The following is a 19,999-nucleotide window of genomic DNA, read 5'->3' as shown; positions in this document are numbered from 1 at the left end:
ACTACCGTGGAACCAGGATGGAACCAGGCGATGTCGGGTGCAAACAGGCGATGAGGTGCAGCTTGTCTCCTCAGCCACGTGGACACGAAGAGGTCGAGGACGTCCAGGAGTCGATCACGAGCTGTCCCACGCAGGCTCTAGCTGATGGCGGTGTCGGCAACTTGATTGGAGCAAACAGGCCTTGGCTAATGCAAGCCACGCAGGAAGTGGAAAACGCTTATCACTCGGACCAGCAAGGTCAGAGCGGGTGCTACTTTTTACAGGAGCGAGGGCAAGTCTGGAGCAACCAGACCCCCGCAGTGTAAATTGTAGGTTTCGTCGCCAAGATGGCCGCTGACCACGTGGCAAGTGGCCGGCATGGCGCGTCGAGTGGCAAAGTGCAAAAGGGCCCCACGCAGATCGTGGAGATGCTGGGGGGCTGATCTTCGGTGCAAATGCTGCTCGGTTGTGGAGCTTCTCAAACCCCAAAGCACAGCGTCGAGGGTGCCTCGGCTGCTGCGCAGTCAGCTTCTCGAGGGTCTTTCGAGATGTCCGGTCCCACGTCTCTCGGTGCCTCCACGGGTCCCTTCTTTGCAGGGACTGTGGATCGGGCTGTGAGAAGTCTCGGAGTCTGGGTCTTGTCGGGCTCTGAGCTCGGGCTCCGGCAGGAGGCAGCGGCAAAGCAGACGTCGAGTTGCTGGATGGTGCCTGTGTTCACAGGGTGGCCACTCCTAGGCCACAAGGGAGATGCTCTTCAGTCTTCTGTGCAGCAGAATGTCGAAGTCCGGCGTCTTCTTAGTTTTAAGTTGATTTCAGGATGATCTGAGGTGCCATGGCACTGCTCCCACTCTTATTCCCAATCTGAGGGGTGGATCACCTGCTAGGTCCCTCCTCTGGGTGGGACCAGGAAGGGGGGGCGGTTACACCCCCTTTCCTTTGTCCAGCTCCGCGCCAGGACTGGGGCTGGAAAGCCCCAGGACCGGTTTGGACTGGCTTATGCACGGGGACACCTTGTGTGCCCCGGGCATGTCTGATTCTATTCAGCCCTGTCCTACCCAATACACAAAATCCTGTCTGGGGTGGTGCTCGCACCTCCCAAGGCAGGAAACCCTTTGTCCAAGCCTCCCTCGCTGGAAGGACTCCCAGCAGCAGGAGGTCAGACTTGTGTCTGTGGTGGCAGCATCCATTTTGTGATGCTGAGGCTCTGGTTAACTTTAACCGGGGTTCAGGCTATGTACATGTCGTGTCCCTCTAGAAGGGTGGAATGCTATCCCCGTCGACAGAACTGTCGAGGGGATAGAATTCCAAATCGTATGACACCTTACTCGACATGTTTTGATAAAGCCAAACCGAAGTTAGCATATAACCGCGAGGATTATAATGCACTTAAGAGTTTATGGTATGGCAATATCCCGGAACAGCTAAGGGAGTTGTTCCTGACAGCTGCAGACAGGCTCAGCTCATGCTAGAGCACCATCTCACATGAAACCACGCACTCTGCCTCCAGGATTGTTAAGGCCTGCCATAGGAGTGACTTATAGGTTAACATGTGTCCAGTTAGGTTTAGATATAGGTATACTATATCTAAGTAAGAGGTGATTACACCAACTTACCCCAGCTGAGTGATCAGCCAGTTGTGTCAAATAGGGAGGCCAGGCCGGGGGTGGCACAATACATGCTGCAGCCCCTGGTAGGCCTTGGCTACACCTATGCCCTGGGTACCTATGGTACACTGTTACAGGGGCCTATGAGGTGAACCAGTTCCAATTGTGTATGCACCTAAGGTACATGGAGTCCATTTTAAGGAGAGAGCAATTAGCCTGGGGCCCTGAATAGCAGGATCCCAGGCCAACTATGTAAAAAAACAGCTAAACACCAGGCAAAAAGTTTGGGGGTAACCATAGTCAGATATCCACCTTCCTACAGTTTTGTTCAGAGTAAATAGATTGGATACAAAACAGCTAATCACATTGTCTATGTTGATGTATCCCCTTTTGAATATGCTAGCATAAGGTCAGAAATTGTTTGACTGGATGTGTTTTGAGCTGTTTCCTAAAGGTAGTGAGAGGCATGAACTTTCTAATATTTATAGAGTTCTATGCTGTTACAGCTGCTTCAGAGAAGTTTAACATTTGGAAACCTCTAGCAAAAGAGGGCCTATTTCTCTGGCCCATTTCTCCTGAAATAGTTACATTTCTGCCAGATATAGATGACAGTTTTCATGTATGAGCTAATGGTTCAAGACAATGAGCTTAAAAACTATCCTAGCCCGTATAAAATGCAATCGGAGGTTAATAACATTTGGAGTGATGTGGTCACATTTGTTTTGCATTATGAATTAGTCTCGATGCCGAATAAAAGTCCGCTTTGATTGTGCTCAGATCTAATTTGGGAACTCCAGCTAGAAAGACATTACAAAAATCTGGTCTGGATACGACATGAGCCCATACGGCTGTCTTGAGTGAGTTGGTAGAGATTAGGTGGCATTACTAATAATTAGAACATGTGACGTTTTTGGAAAGCAGAACGTGTAATTTATTTCTGACTTGTAGCGCTTTTAGCATGTGCAACTGTATCTTGTCACACTGGAGTCTTGCACATCAGAAGTGTAAAATATGCTTCAATTAATCTGCAATTGTGAGGTTCTTTAAAACACAAGGAATTTGTTTGAAGTAGGTTAATGTGTGAAAGCAAATACTTTTCTCTCCTATATAAATTTGCTAGGTACGGTCATTCACAATCTTTTTTTACAAATATTTATTGGAATTCGAGGAGGTAGTATTTTTAATTTATGTTTTCCACCATGCTTTTCCTGACCGTTAAATCCCCTTTGGCAGTCCCCCACTGGCCTGTTCATTTTATTGATCCGCTTTTATGCGCTTACCCAGACCTTAGCACTAGCATCTTAAGTGCATATGTGTGTTTTGTGTATTAGGCCTTCATGGTACATTAATTAAGTTTGTAAGTAAGCCATAGTGGGATGCCCCAAGCGTGATTTGCTGCACAAGATGGCGGTGATGTGGGCCCACCTTTTGACTTTTCCCTGATCACTCTATTCAGTTTAGCTGGTGCAGTCAGGTGCAGAAGCCTTACACCTATTTGCTGTGGGTGTTTCAGGCTGGAGACAACCCTGATGTGCAAAGCATCACTCTATGCACAGGCTGTGTCTGGAAAGCAGCATGGAAAGGACACTTCAAAGGAAAACCACTTCAAACCTGTTCTGAAACTGCAGATAATGGATTCACTTTTCGTGTCTCTTTTACCCCTTGATTTACTTGTTGTTCCATGTTCTCTATGTCTGAAGGACGAGTTCCCCTGTTTAAATGATTTGTGAGACTTAGCAAGGTATGAACTTTTGGACCGATTATGTCCACTCAGGGTTTTGTTTGTTTGGGGGCTGGGCGCTTCACTTTTTTCTTTATAGTTACCTTATTTCTCTGTCTTTACTTTATGGCTAGAATCACCATGCCCTAACACGGAAGCGCATTATGTTGGCTTCTGGGTCGTTTTCGGTGAGCTTTTACTTTTAAATATCAGCCAAGGATTACCTCTGAAGCATTGACTGTGTTTTTCATCACACCTCTTTTTTTATGTTTCATCGTGTAAGTACCCATGTAGTTTCTCGTTGTATTTTATTGGTTCACAGTTCATGTCCATTTATTTTGTCAATAAGTAAAGAATATGAAGCCTACGGAGCAATTACACATATATTTTTTCAGGAACAGATACCGTAAATGATCTATTCTTCAATACAGTTACTCTTTTTGAGGTAAATTGTAAATTTCTTTTAAATTTCTCCAAATGAAAGGCAATTCAAACGAATAATCTCAACTTATTAGTTTATATGTTTTCTTTTAATAAACCATTTTTTAAAAAAATTATTTATTTGTTACACATATATATATATATATATATACACAACTCATACATATATATATATATATATACACAATATACAAACAAACTTATATATGTACAAACAAACATAAATTCCTTTGAACCGTTTTCAAAAAGGATGTTTATCCACTCAATTATACAGGAACATTCCTTGTGTACAGGTCACCAGAACAACGTAGGAGTATCCAAGGTATCCTCCTTTTGACCTCTTATTATTTTAGTACTCCTTACAGTTCATTTTCTCATATTCTCAAACAATGTATTTTGCAATGGTGCCTTCCAACAGAAATTGTCGACGCGTTTCAGCCTCTCATGAATTCAGGCATCATCAGGACTTTTTGGGCAAACAAAAATCTACCTAAGAAATCAAATACAATATATTTACATATTTATATATACATATCTCGGGGATATCATTTTCAAACTATACACATTTTTATATATACATTTGAGGAAGTCTATATATACATGGAGCAGTTCTTTCTAAACGATATGTCTCATTTCTCGAGGTGAATGGCAAAATAATGTTACACACCCCTATGTGTGCACCAGATATTTCGACACCTATGTCAGTGAAGCTATATCCATTTCAGTCCAAACAACCACTAATACCAGGGATAAAACTAACTAAACACACGTGCAACCACCAAGGTGAGGGTAACATTCAGCAAAAGCAACCCAACATATGCCATAATTCCTACCGTCATCTAATGTATTTATCCGCAGTCTCAATACTGGGCTCTTATTTATCCTCCCAATCACCTCCTGGTATTAGTGGTTTTTTAGACTGAAAGCACCCTGAAAACGGTTCAAAGGAATTTGTGTTTGTACATATATAAGTTGGTGTATATTGTGTATATATATGTATAAGTTGTGTGTGTGTGTGTGTGTGTGTATGTGTATGTGTATATATATATATATATATATGTATGTATGAATTGTGTATGTATATGTGTAACAAATAACTAATTTTTGAAAAAATGGTTTATTAAAAGGAAATATATAAACCAATAAGTTGAGATTATTCGTTTGAATTGCCTTTCATTTGGAGAAATTTAAAAGAAATTTACGATTTACCTCAAAAAGAATAACTGTATTGAAGAATAGATAATTTACGGTATCTGTTCCTGAAAAAATATGTGTATTTGCTTCGTAGGCTTCATATTCTTTACTTACTGTATTGTTTACCCAGATGCCTATGGGTTAATTGGGTTCCCCCTGTAATATATATCATTTATTTTGCCAGGCCATTTATTGTGTGATGTTGATGCTTTTTACCTATTAGGTCCTCAAGCTTGCATTTTAATTTTGGGCCCATGACCAGGCTTAGCACATTTCCATCTGCGGGAAGAAGCCCCCATTTGGTGTCCATTTTTGTGCGTTTATAACAGATAGGGGTACGGTTTACTTCGTTTTGGGTCTCATTTCTAACCCCTGATAGTCATCCAGACCCCCGACTTATGACCCCTCTGTTTGGGGCCATTTCCTTATGTAATTAATGTCTGCTATAGGTCTGTTCCCATTCGTGCATTATTAGTCATAATGTCGTATTATTCTTTCACCAGCAGCATTTTTTCCTTAAACCGTTTGCCCATATTAAGGTTGTGGCCATTCTTTTCCACTATTTTTAGTGTTTGTTATATATTCTTTCATAGTGATTGTAAAGCCTATGATCCTCACTATTTGCCCTGTTTTTGTGAAATTGAGCTCGTGTGGATCACCACACTTTAAAGTAGGTTTTAATTGGACCTTTTTTGTCTTCTCCCTATCTCTCACTGGGAGTGGTTTTTCAGCTTTCTCCTATTACTGGTATCCACACTTACGCACAAACTGTATCTTTACACTGCACACTCTGATTTTATGGACCTTGTCTATTCTACATTTGGCTCTATCAATAGTCTTTACCTTATTTCTTATTTTTATATCTGTTTCCTTTCTGTGTCCTTTATCTTGCGTATATTTAGAGTTCTAGCAATCCTATTTTGTTTTCATTGCTCCTACAGATTGGTTCCATTATTGATATGCTTCAAAGACCCCTCGCCACCGTCCTATTATATATGGTTTCTGATTCTGTGACAGATTTTTGATACTAAATCTCTACTGTACTAGTTGCGCCCTGATGAATGATCTGGTGGACAGGTTCCACTCCGAAACGTGCCTCGGCGCTGTTTTCAGTCTCAAACAAATTGTATCTCTGTGTACTGTAATTGATTATTGTCCTTGTATATTATTCATGCAATAGTTTTGTCTTTTGTTAGTCATTGTGTTATTCTTATTATTAGTTTTGGTGGGTTGTGCATGGTATGATTGAATGTTGTATGATGTGTGGTGTCATTTCTTAGTTTATTCTTGTTACTTTCTTGAAATTGTATATTATTTCATGTTGGGGTCTTGCTGTGTGTATTTTCAAAATGACCGTCTCGTTCACATAATATATTCATGACTATTTTAACAAAATGATAATTTTTGATATAACAAGAATAATAAAAATAATTTCATAAATATAAACTGTAGGACAATGTTACTGTTTCTACATCTAGGATCTATGACCTATGACCTATTAAGTAATATATGGTTAGGGAGAGGTTTTTTGTGTTTGTACATACCATGTTCTCTATTACCAAGGAAGGGAGTTGGTGCCTCCCTAACTGTCCACTTCCTAAAGGTGAAAAGACATCACCTGAGTTTACCCCTTGCTATATGAGCTGTGCACCTGTCCTAAATCGCTTAGATGCCCAACTGCCTGCAGGTATATTGAGGGGTGATGCCTACCAACCCTTAGGTGGAGTGACAGTCCAGTAGAAGTGAGGTGCTGCATAATCCTGGCTTTGTGGGCTCTGTAGCTTTCTCCCCACGCCAGTAGCATGCAAATGACAAAGCCGGACATGGAGCTTTGTAGAGCACCTCTTTATTCTTCAGCATGCAACCGTTACTTGAACACGCAGTGTCATAAACTTTATTAACCACACCCAACTGGTTTGTCATTCTCCTGCGTAGTCCATCAGGGACCAGAAGGGTCCTTCTGTTTTTCTTCACAAGATTCCAATGAGCAAGTCTCTTACCCTGCCATTCCTCACAGGAACCATGCGGCATGAGTGAAGATTGCCAGAGTACAGTTGGGGCTATCGTTCTTTGTGGCATGACCTGAGCCAGTGTGCCAAAAGAAGAGTTGCGATATGACCTCAACCACTGCTCCCAAGAGTAAATCGCAGTGTGACCCTGGACACATTTGCCATAGTCAGTCCTCTATAGGGCCTCACAGTCAAGCTGCTGTGCTCAGTCAACTCTGGCTGTGCAATAGCGCTTTGTTTTACTTTACTTTAAGCCATATTTCACAGCAGCCTGCACTGCTGTGCAAGATGTCTAAATAAACATTGGCAAAGCCAGTAGATCTTGTGTAAGCAAAACCTATTGGTTTTGCCAATGTGTGTGCTAATGTGTGTTTGTTGAGTGCCAAGCTTGAGCAACCCCATACTTATCCTTCTTGAGAAGCCTGTGACTTCTCGACATCGCTGCAGCAGAGAGTCAAGTGCTTAAGGGATTGTACTTGGCCCAGTTTGAAAATCCGTAGTTGGATGGACCTTGGAAAATCTGTGGTAAACGACCTCACTCCATCCAATGAGGTCCAGTATTTATTTAAATTATCTCTATTGATTTTACCAAAAACTAAAACAACCTCACCCAATCTAGTTAATATCCAGCAACCCCTCTTTGCCACATGGTGCATGCCCCAAATGTGATCTGACAGTCCTGGTGCCTTCTCCACCTCCATTGCGTTTTACATTTAAATTCTCTTTATTGATTTTACAACAAGTGCAATGCACATCACGGAGTGGTTGTTACACTAAGCTACTGTTGTAGGGATTCTGCACAAACACAGAACTATGCGCAAGATTATGGGACCTCGGTGTATAGGGACTGAGTCTTCCTACCACCTTAGTACCCACGAGCCCAGAACCGACTAGCTATAGTGTCTCACGTGCTCCCCTACTCACTCACAGAGAAGCAAATGATTAGATACCCCAGTAGACAACACTCCCTGATCTCTCAGGAATCGCGGTAACAAGACACACCCTTTCGCTTGCACTCTTGTACTCGTCCACAACAAGATCTGACAGAGTCACAAAATAGTTTAAAATATTTATTTTAACTAACGTGCCCTAACATGCAGTATACGTGCCACAACCAGCAGGAGAATGCATAATACAAATATAGTCAGCATAGCAGCTACTCCATAAATCATGAAGGGAGATGTCATCATAAAAAGACAGTGGAGCCTATCCTCCCTTCCCTTGCTACAAACAGTATTATTATATATTAGAAGATCTCTGGGCTTTGTCAGCAGATCCCATACCTCAGCCTATAGATGGTAGATCTAAATTACAGGAGCTGTTTCGCTCTTCTCCCTGGAAAGGTCCCTCTCCAAGTGTGTCACCTAATTTGTGTACCCCACTAAAAATCAAGGTACGTTGTCCGAACAACAGCTGCATCAGTATGTTTTGTCTAAGGGCTACGGTCTGGCCAGAACAAAATAACAAGGGGTATTATTGTTCGACCTTGCACATAATGTTCGGTCAAAATCCCAGGAACATGCAGAGTGTGGACACAGCGATGAGTTCTCCAGTGAAAGCGATCATTAAAATATTGCACAAATAAAGATGCGTTGTAACGTGCGCAAAAGCAGCAGGCAAGCTGCAATGTGCTCAAGCTAAGGTAGTGAAATGCGACTATGTCCCCACAGGCCACGTGACACTCCCTCACCATTTTTGTTCTTTTCTTCATAGAACCATCTTACTAGAATTGTTGGACCCGTCAGCCTTAGGGTGGTCTTCCCCTACCTTTTTGCCTCCCATTTTTACCTTACCTTTTGTTGGACTTAAAACTCTGGGCGCCTCACCACTGCTAAACAGTGCTGAGGTGCAGGTGCTCTCCCCTAAATCCTTGTGAGGCTGGCATATCTGCCACAAGCCACTGCTACTGCAGTAAGGCTTAATCTTCCATAGGCTAACATTGGGAACTCCCCCCCCCCCCCCCCCCCCCCCCCCCCCCCTTATGGGATCATTTCTGACAGGGACCTAATAAGTCTTGTCATATTTGGTCTTGTTGGACTCTGGGTGAGGAACCCTTTTCAACGATATATAGGGTTTGGGCACTACTACGCTAGGGATCCCACTTTTAGAAAGTGGACCTTTTCCTGCCTACACTTAGATTGGGCACTGTAGATTCCCCCCTCCCCTCTGCATACCGATAGCCTGCCTGGGTTGGGAGGTGGGAGTAGTGATTCACACCTTCTCCCTGGCATGGGCTGTGATGGGCTGCCCACTGTAGCCTTAACGGCATGTCTCTCGTCACTGTGACAGCCAGGTCAGGGAAGGCAGGGAACATACCAGAACTTACTGGACTCTTCCAGAAGCCCCTGCCCCCAGACCCTTCCAGAGACTTCCACCACTTTCTAGCCCCTAGACTGAAAGATATATAAGGGAGGGTTCTGGCCTCACTTCTTTGTTACACTGCTGGACCTGGAAGAATCCCTGCTGGAGTGAGGACTGCTGCGCCAGGAAGGATTGCCACTGGGAAGGAGGCTGACTGCTCTAAGGAACTGCTGCCCCAACCTGCTGAGCTGCCCTACTGCCTGCTGATCCTGTCCTGCTAGAGAGACCTAAAGAAACACTACCAGAGTGTCTCCACCAAGAAGACTAACTGATCCCTGGACACTGGGATCACAAGACCAGTAAGGAAACTACAGAGATTGCCCCTGCAACGTTTTGCATGAGGGCCTGCCTTGCCTTCAAGAGGACAGCTACCTCCTATTTTTCCTAACAACTACCTCTGCAGAGCTGGGGGTGGAAGCCTACTCCTTATATCACCCCTGAGATCACCCCGGCGGGCCTGAGTCAGAGGCATAGGCGAAGTATCCCCTAAGTCCCTACAGCGTGCCCAGACTCCAGCGTGTTGAAGCTTGCACCCAAAAATCACCGCCGCTGGCCCGGGGGAAAAGTGCTTCAGCCCCTGGCCTGATTGAACTGTGAGGCGCTGCAGGGGAGGCGCTAAGGAGAGCTGTGGCAGAGGAAGCGCTGTATGCCTGAACATCGCCGCTGCCTGGGGACCACCATTGAACTGTGAGGCATTGTGAGGGGGAAGCGCTGTGGCAAGGGAGCGCTGGGCGGCCGTGGAATCGCCACCGCTGGCCCGGACTGTGGGCCTTAATCAAATCACCCCAGTGGCGCTGGGCGCGGTGTCCGCACTTCACTGGAATCCGCATTTAAACTTTGCGAGATACTGGCCCCGTAATCACCGCCGCGGCCGGGAACCCTGGGTGCGTCCTCTCCAGCGTCCAAGAAGCCGCACAGGGATTGGTGTGACGTCAGCCCAGGCCGCGCTGGGATTGGCTGCACCGCCAGGAGTCCCGTCGTGTCATCAGCCTGCCACTCCCTCATTGGTTGTGCCTCGAGGGCTTCCCCAGCTTCGCCCGGGACGGGAAGAGTTGCCCCGAAGGCTGGAGAGTGCCCCGGAGCGAAGGAGAGCTCCTCCGATGACGCTGGGCTCGCCCTCCACCCACAGGTAACGGACAGCGTCTAGCTTTAAGCTGCCGTTGGGGAAGTTGGCGGGAGCGGGTTGTAGACTGCCCCATGTACGAGCGAGTGACGGGGACTGCCTGCATTACTGTGGGGAAATATTTATTTCTTAATTGCGGGCCAGACAGACTGTTATCCCTGTTGGGGGCCTGTGATAAATACCACCGATAGCGCGCCTGCACAGGAGGGAGCTGCGGTACCGGGCCACCCTGAACCTGTCACTCTCGGTCTCTGGAGAGCACACTGGGACCCCTCGTAAGTCTCCTCCCTTTACCAACCAAGTTTAAACACTGAAGCAGCCACAGAACTCTCAGCGCGAGGGTCCCTGCACATTAGGGACTGCGTCCCCATTCAAGTGCCTCATGCTCATAACTCCTGGGTACCGTGTTTACCCTCCTGCCTTTGCGAACCGGGTGCCTTAAAGGAATCAGAGACTGGCACCTAACTGCGGGTGACCGAGGAAGTGTTGTGCTGGCCCTATAGTTCTTCTACTAACAGACAGTAACGGCCATCCCCAGTCGTTGGACTGAGACCTGTGATTTTCTATATGGGGAATTCTGACTATTTTTGAACTGTGCACCATTTCCAGATCAAGATAGGTTTACTTGCTTTATATGCAAATGGATTTATCTGACTGCCAATCTTGCCTGGAAACTGGTTTTACCTGCTTTTGGATCTTGCACAACTTATAGATAAAGATACTTACATTTTTATATACAACCGGTGTAGTGTCTTTTCCTTATGTGCGTGTTTCACTGGGAACTGTTGGGGGTTGCACAAATACTTTACACATTGCCTCTGAAGTTACGCCTTCCCACTCTGCGCCAGGCTACCCTATCGGAAGCGGTGGTCCCTACTTGGACTAGGGCCTATACCCCAGCCAACTAGATACCCCGGTTCTAACAGTAATCCTCTAGATCAGTGTTTTTTTAAACAGTGGTCTGGGGTCTACTGGTGGTCCACGAAGCCTTCTGTGTGGTCTGTGACAGCTTAGAAAATTAAGTAATAATAGATTATTAAAGAGTGTATAAATAAAGAAGCAAAATTAAAAAAATGTAAACGTTCTGTAAATGTGAAGGAATGTTAAAGTGTAGCCTAAAAATTATGTTCGTATCCTCACATAGATTTGCGGAAGAAGTGCAAGCACATCAAACAGAATATAGTCTTCATAATGAGTGGCTTCAGTTGAATTTAAAAAAGTACCCTCTTTGTCATGAAAATTAAAATGGTGATTTAAAAAAAATATTTGTAAATAACATGTGTATGTCATTATTACTGTATTTGTTCGATGAAAGCTTGTTTCTGTATTTTTATTGTTTTGGTTTAAAGTTCAAATAATCGAAAATGCTTAGTGTGCCATAATGATGTAGTGGGGTCCATAGAATTCAAAAGGTTACCTACCACTTGTATGAATTGGATTCATTAGATCCTGTTTTCTTGGGTCCCCCGGACCTGTGTGAAAATGGTTGGTACACTGCTGGGAATGATTTTGACCTCTAAGATGTTCATAAGTGGCATGAACAGGACTATACTAGCCATACGGGACGCTGGGCAAAACCCTCTATAGGTTTTGAAGGTAAGTACTGCATCTGGATGCTTGAGGCCATGTAGCCCTGAGGGTGCAGCACAACTGGGCTTAAAATCATGTTTATTGTTTTCTGCGACACAAAAAATGGTCCTGGTTTCTGTGCCAGATCTATGGAAATTAGAATACTTTACAAATCTTCAGTACTGGCCCTAATAGTTTAGTATTTTGCTATTTGAGGCAACTCTCTCAAAGTGAGATAATTGTTTGCTTGTGAATTGTGGATTTGCTATGAAGACATTTTTCATTGCTGTTTAACTTTAAGTCCATATCTTTGCCCAATTGTGCCTAATTTCCTCAGTGGGTGGATCATTGGGGGCCCAATTTAGATTTTTAGTTTTCTAGATCATTCCACAACAAATCACAATGCTTTTTTGTAAGCTTACTTTGATCCTTGAAATTGTTATGGTACTGCTGTGGTCTCTTTGCTTAATTGTTGTTAAACTATAACTGGAGTTGCCACAGCAGCATGCAATCCTTGTGTTCAAGTCTGAAATTAAAACTAGCCAGGTGCATGAATACCTTCAAATCGCAGCAATTATGTTTAATTATTTTAATGGCGGCTGGTATCTACCGGGGGTGTGGCACAAAAAGTAATTTAAAACAAACACTTACCTGAACCGATGTCCTCTGCTCCGGAATTCGTCTCAGGAACTGGATGCAGTACGGCCACCAATCCTGGTGCTCTTATCCTGTGAGAGCAGTTCCCTGATTGGTGGGAGCGGCCTCACTCACCGCTTCCAGGGACACTGGTGCCTTGCACATACTTTAAGACAGCTGGGTTAGGGGTTTCAAAGTGCTCCTGTGTGTCTGGCCATCACAAGACGGCTGACCAAAGGGACATGCGCACTTTGAAAAGTGCACAATCAGCCCCCCTCCTCCCTGCTGCTTTCATTCAGCAGCACCCTTCCTGAGTCAAAAATAAAATGGTAATGAATTACCGTTTTATTTTTCATCTTTCTTTGGGCTTAATTTAAGTGGGGCGACGCTCCTCCGCTCCAACGTAATGAGTCGTCCCTGAATTATTTGTGTGTCTGCCACGCTTTTGTATTCCTGCTAGTTTTCTCTTCGCTGCCCAGTTTGCTGTCTCTGGCCTTAAAACATTTTTTTTTGAGAATCTGAGAACAATTTTAAGGTCCCGGACTATTTTCCATTTCTCTACCCCTCCTTACTAAAAAAAAATACACAGTTCAAAACGTGTGTCTTCAAGTTTAGATTAAACACCACAGACAGTCTCTCTTATTTGGTATTTTACCCTACCTTCTGGGGAACCTGGGTTCACCCTGTCAAGTTTGGGTGAGGGTAGCCTTTTGCTAACCAAGACCCAACTGTATCCATTAGCGCATTGTGGCTTGCCCTCAACTGTCTTGAAACCTCCAAGAGGCAGTTTAGCCTCTCCCCAGCCCCTTCCTTAGAGCTGGATAGGTGGGGTAGATTCCTTCATTTATCCATTGACCATGCCTTTTGGCTGGGTATAAAATATTATCCACTTCACCCACGGGGTCAAGTAGGCAGTGCTCACCCTTTCTGTAGAGGAGACCTGCGCCTCTTTGTAGGAGACCCCTCACAAAGCTATGGGTGTGTTCTGAATTGTACTTATTATAACAAACTAATATTGTGACTTAAGTTGAACATCATATGTAATACAGCAATGAAATAGAATGCTATCACAAAAAAGCTTAAGGTAGAAGTTTAATGGTGCATAAAACGTGTTTATTGATCTTTAGTCTGTGTGCAAAATTGCCTTTTTGGAAACAGTTTTTGTTTGTTATTTTGCGGGTCGGTCCTGTAGTGCCCTACTTGCAATTACTTTGAGCCTTGGCTGCTTTCTCTTCTTGTTCGTGCCCACTGTTTCACAGATGCCTTTATCTTAAGCTAGATTGTTGGACTCCTTCCCAGTCCCCTTCTCTCACTGGAATTCGATGTTTGCTCCTGAATGTTTGAATGTTCCCTGTCAACCCCAACTTATCTCCAGCCAGCACCTTGTCTGCGTGCTGAAACTGTGTTTTTTATCCAAGGCATTTCTTCTTCGGAACTAGGGCTTAGGTACACCTGATGGTAGAATTAAAAAATTTTCAGGCACGTCTTTGCCATGTTCTTTGTTTAATATTTTGGCACCTCTTGTCTTTTCCATTCCCCTGCACCCTGACCATCCTATCAACACACTTGTCCTCAGCCCAACTCACTCTGTACACTTAGTCTTCCTTTATCCAGATACCACCATACTAAGGTTGACTAGTCTGCTACACACAGACCTTTGCTAAACCACAGACACACAAAGCACCTTCTTAACCAGCTTGCCAAATAGTCACTTTTCCTCACTCATCGCTGGGACTCCTGGGTGTGACTGGTGGTCCTCTTGCTTTCTACTGGGGTCCCAGATGACCTTCTGTGGCGGCTACTTGTTCTTTTTTGAGGGTTTATCATGATAAGTGCTGCTGATCCTTCGAGGTCCTGCTAAACTGTGGGCTTTTGAGTTTTCCTACAGGCTGGTTCGAATTGGTGTACAACTGTCCCTCCATCCACTCTCCCTTCTACGATTAAAAGTGGATCAGGATCACCATTGAGTGGCATTATTGACCCAGTGGCTGAAGCCAAAGTGAACTACAATTTACCAGGCGTTGTGCATAGTATTTCTGGGGGTCGTTGAGCCATATGCAAACGTGATCAAGAATGAAGGAGTTATTTTAGATGTAAGCATATGCTGCTGGTGCCTGGTCCTAAATTACTTTTCCAGTTTATGCTTGTACAATTTGGAGTGTTTTGCTCTTTATCTTCTTATATATAACTACATACTATTATTTTACAGAAGGAACTTTTATGTCTTCGAGATGAAGTTATGAAGGTGCACTGGGAAAAGGAAGGGATGTTGGCAGTGCAAGACAATGTTAAGAAGGACATCCAGCAAATGGTAACTAGTAAATGTCTTGCAAAATTATTGTACAATTAGCTATCTGGTGACTGTGAACATTAATTGCTCTCACAAACATTTTATTTTCTGTAACCTATGGTTTTGATTTTTTTCGGACTTCTGGTACTCAAAAAACAAAACTGACAGCATTTGGATCAGTGATAGTCCATGGTAAAATCATGAATATGCGCTACGATTAAAGTGTACTTCCTGCTATGCAGTTTAGAATGGGTATACATTTATTAACGCTATGGTTATCCTCTTAAAGGGAGTTTAATGTTCGGGCAAATGATTGGCCTCCATGTTTGATTGATGTCCAGAGAGTCCTGTCTCCGCAAACCTGAGGAAAAAAAGTGTTGCTGGATTGTTTCCAGGTATATACTTGCTTGGCTTGCACATACTTACACCACTTTTTCCCTTTCCTGGCATACTAGAAAGCCTCATGTGATACACAGGTTCTCACGTTTGATTATTATTATATTAATATTATTATTATTATTATTATTATTATTATTATTATTATTATTATTATTATTATTATATTATTATTTGGTGGTTGTTAGACTTGCCAGCCTTAGGGTGGCCTTCCCCTAAACTTTTTCCTTACTTCTCCATTTTTGCTGTCCTTGTTATTGTTGGCCTTGGAAATCTGTGTACTTTACCACTGCTGACCAAAACATGATAACATTGGCTCACACCCAATTGGTACACTTAATGTACTTATAAGTCCCTGTAAATTGGTCCTGCATGTACCTAGGGCCTGTAAATTAAATGCTGCTATCTGATGGAGATATCTAGCGGCAGATTCCTGGATCCGCAAGACTTTTGCTCGAGCAATACCCTTGCGTGCCGATTGGTGGTGTCGGTCAGCGCCATGTGACGCTGTTGGCGTCGTCCGAGCCGGAAGTGACATCCGCGTCACCTATATAGGTGCCACCTGGGCGCACCAACATCAGTTCTATTCTTTCCGCACCAGCTAGCACAGATCCGTGAAGAGAGCTACCCTCTGTCCCTTTTTAAAAGGCCTTTTTCCAATTTTGTCGACCAGTTTTGGTGTGTAGATTTTTTCCAAACGTGCCGAAGAGAACTTCTGGTTTTAAAATGTGCGGCTCTTGCCATCACGCCATGTCGGTGGCAGATCCACACTTAATTTGTCTCTGGTGCCTGAAGTGCGAGCACAACACAAAGTAGTTCTCCGAGGCCTTGGTTCAGAAAGCTTTGCAGGAGCCGTCCCTAAAGCTGCTTGTGGCCTGGCGCTGTTCGCCCTGGTGGTCCCTTTATAGGCTCCAGTTTAGTAGATGGTCCTGGCACCGCTCAGGTAGTCATGAGTCCTCATCCTTCCACTCAAAAGTAGTCGGGTCAGTCAGCTAAGAGGCTTAAGAAACACAAGAATTTGAAGCGTGCTTCAACTTCTCCCCATCCATCAGCCGACGTGACGGAGGAGTCTCAATGCTCTAGGCCTCGTTCTGTGGAACCTGCACCTGGGTCAGCTCCGCACTTCCCTGCCTTGCCAGGAGCCGAAACGACCCACGCCCAGCATAAAAATTTTGATGACTCCATGTGCCTCATATTTGAGAGACCCACCCTCCCAGCGCGCATTCAGGACCGGTGGCTCTGGTGCCAATGCCCCCCTAATAGATATTGCAGTGAATTTGTACCGGCACCACTTGTGCCACTGTGACCTTCCCCAGTCCCCGCGCCGAGACTTCCTATGCTGCTGGCGCCCCACAGTGCCAGCCCCATTCTTTTCCCTGAAGACCTGGAGCCGGATCCGCCCCTGCCGATTCCGGCGCCGACTACACGCTTGGGGCAGTTCCTCAGCCTTATTATGAGGGGTAGAGCTGGAGGAAGATTGGGAGGGGTCGCTGTACCCTTTACAAGACCAGCATGAGCATGAGGAATTCGGTGAAGCCAGTGGCCTGGATACCACTCCCGATTCTGGCCTGCTTTCTCCCCCTACCATGGCTACGGAGGAAGGAGCTTCATATGCTATGGCGGTGAGAAGGGCAGCTGAGGTCCTGGTCATGACAAATATCTTGGCAGAGGTTCTGCAGTTCGGTGTCGCCTCCTCTGAACTCCTCCAGCCTTTCAACTTGGCCTTGACTGATGTCCTTGTGGGAACCTGGTCCAAGCCCAGCACAAGGGCTCCTGTGAATAGGACATTAGCCCCCTGACATCACCCTGTACTGGGCGACCCAAAATTCATCACCAACCACCCTATCCCCGAGAGCTTGGTGGTCCAAGTCTCTACCTCGCAAGGTGTGTTCCCTTCTGCACCCCTGGACAGGGAATCCAAGAGGCTGGATGGTTGGGGCAAGAATATTTTTTCTTCCTCCAACCTTGCATTGTGGTCCATTAACACTGCATGCCTATTGGGCCGTTACTCCCACTCCTTGTGGGAAACATTGCGCAAGTGCTGCCATAAGTTCCAGAGGAGGCCCCGGCCATTCTCTCCCAAGCAGTATCAGACGGGGGAGATGCAGCAAAGTTAATTATTCGTTGTGGGCTTGACACAACCGATTCCCTGGGCAGAGCAATGTCATCAACGGTGGCTGTTCGATGCCATCAATGGTGGCTGTTCAACGCCAAGCCTGGCTGAGAACTTTTGTTTTTTTCTGGGGATGTCCAGGCTTCCCTTATGAACATGCCCTTTGATGGCACCTGTCTCTTTGGAGACCAGGCAGAGATAGCTCTGGAGCCCTTTAAGGACTCATGGGCCACAGCCAAGTCCTAGGGCCTCTCAGTGGCCATCTGTCCCCATCTGCCTTTGGCCCCTTTCGTGGAAACGAAAGGAGCTTTCAGCCGCACCAGCCACAAGACCGTGAAAGTTCGACAACCACTGAGTGGCCTTGGACGCTACTTCGACCCTGTGGGTCGGGCAGCCAGAGGTCCATTCAGTCGATTCCTCCCCCCACAGCCTCCAAACCATCCTAGTCTGGCCGTTCAAGATCATGGGCAGTTGGTGGCAGGATCAGCCAGAACCGCCACCACTGGCAAAACATACATCACATTGGACAGGTGGGTCCTTGAGATAGTCCGAAGCGGCTACTCCCTACCCTTCAAGACTACCCCTCGCTCCATGCCTCCAACTTATAACCTACTGACGGAGAACCACCTGAACTTGCTTCAGGAGGAAGTCAGGACTCTCTTGGCCAAGGGAGCCATAGAGAGGGTTCTGGCACCAGATGGCTGGGGTTGCTATTCCCGCTACTTTCTGGTCCCAAAAATGGACAAGCGCCTTCGTCCTATCCTAGATCTATGAGCCCTACATCCTCTAAATGCTCACTCTGGCTCAGGTCTTGTCTGCCCTAGACCCCGGAGACTGGATGGAAGCGTTGGACTTGCAGGACGCCTATTTTCACTTTAACGTCCTGCCTGCTCATCGACGTTTAACCTTTGGGTTCACGGGAGGCCACAAGCACTTTCAGTTTGTGGTTCTCCCCTTTGGCCCTACTAGCGCCCCTCTGGTGTTCACCAAGGTGATGCCGGTGGTAACCACTCATCTGCACAGATCAGCAGTTTCAATCTGCCCCATCTCAATGACTGACTGAAGGCGAGCTCGCCTTAGATTTTCCTCTCCCGCTTCCAGACAATGGCAAACCTCCTGCTTTGGCTGGGGTTCACTATCAACATGCTGAAGTCGCACCTGATTTCTTCTTAGACACTCCCTTTCATCAAAGCTGTTCTAGACACAGTGCAGTTTCGGGCCTATCCTCCCGAGCCGCGAGTCCAGGATATTAAGGCTATGATACAGATATATCAGCCTCTATCCTCTATTCGACTTCATGGCTCCCCACTCTTGGCATGGAACGTTTTGAAAAGTAACTGATGTCAGCGCACCGAGGTGGCGCCTATATATGTGACGTGGACGTTACTTCCGGTTGGGGACGAAGCAAATGACCTCATGCAGACCCAACCAGCACCACCTAACGGTGCACTAGGCTATTGCTCGTGCAAGTCTTCCAGATCCAGCCTGTTGTTTGGGAAATTCAAAGGTAAGTAATCTGCGGCTAGGTCATGTCTCAGATAAGGTGTTAGCGAAGATGAGTAACTTGTGCAGTGGTGTGCAGCAGTGATTGTGCTGTCCACTTTAGTAGCTATTTTAAACATCTCAAGTGTAGGAGACTGGCTTAGTTTATGATGCACACTTATTTAAGTGGTGCACCTTGCACTAATCCAGGCAACCCTTATGGTGATTTTAGTGGGCTTTGATAACCATTGAAAGCTCTCAAAGTGGTAGCTGTGGAGAGCAGCCTTCAGGCTTATCTTGAAAAGAGTGTTAAGCAGCTTGTTTTACCAGTTTAATCTGTAGTGTAAGTTAAATGAAAAAGAACCACACAGTGTTTTTATAAAATAATTATATTTATTACACAACACTCACAACATTGGTATAACTCCTACGCGGATATATACTTCAAGGACTGGACCTGCATCTTGAACCTAGCACCATCAGACTGATTCAAAGGGCTGGCTTTAAACCCAGCTCCTGGACACTGCCTGCTGAGTCTTGCTCTCCAGTCCTGGACCCTTAGAAGTGGACCTGAAGGAGCTCTGCCAGCCCAGATGTAGGGTCTTAGGCAGAACAAACGCAGCTCGACGCATCCCCTCATCAGAATCACCCGTATGCGGTGCATCCCCAGCACTGGACCTCGCCTCACAGCCCATTAGAAGTGTTGCAGCGCAGCGTTTTCCAGACACAGGACTGTGCATCGCAGGCCTCTGTCATCTGCATCCTCGACAACGACGTAGGGTCTTGCAGTGCAGGCCTCATTGATGGCTCTTTTGGAAGAACCACTGCATGGTGCCTCCTCGATGCAGGACCTTGCTGCGCAGACCGCAGCTCTTCTGAACCGCCACTGGGTAACATAGCCTCAACCTAGGATCTCACAACATTCCACAACCAGGAATTATGGTACTTTGTTCAGCGTGCCCTACTGGGTCCCTGTGCCCGACCCATGCTCCATCACGGTCAGCCTGAACATGTGACTTTGTTCCAGTCCGGTGCGACCAGATAACCACAGTTGGCACTTTGTGCTTTTAAGAACTATTTTC

At 45.6% G+C, this 19,999-nt stretch overlaps 1 protein-coding gene across 2 annotated transcripts in view; it reads left to right on the top strand.

The window, feature by feature from the left end:
• The window catches only part of LOC147697773 (uncharacterized), a 303,212-nt gene that overhangs the window by 158,764 nt on the left and 124,449 nt on the right, over positions 1 to 19,999 (top strand). For both annotated transcript variants that reach the window (XR_015299158.1, XM_086933339.1), the window contains exon 5: positions 14,846 to 14,947. Coding sequence is in view for 1 of the 2 variants with exons in the window: in XM_086933339.1 (XP_086789465.1) it covers positions 14,846 to 14,947 (102 nt within the window). In the remaining variant the exon portion in view is untranslated. The remainder of the gene's footprint in view (positions 1 to 14,845; positions 14,948 to 19,999) is intronic.

Source organism: Lissotriton vulgaris, chromosome 8 (genome assembly GCF_964263255.1).
Source record: "Lissotriton vulgaris chromosome 8, aLisVul1.2, whole genome shotgun sequence".
Classification (NCBI taxonomy): Eukaryota; Metazoa; Chordata; class Amphibia; order Caudata; family Salamandridae; genus Lissotriton; species Lissotriton vulgaris.
Note: the sequence above shows the minus strand (reverse complement) of the source record. Positions and strands in the feature narration are given on the sequence as shown.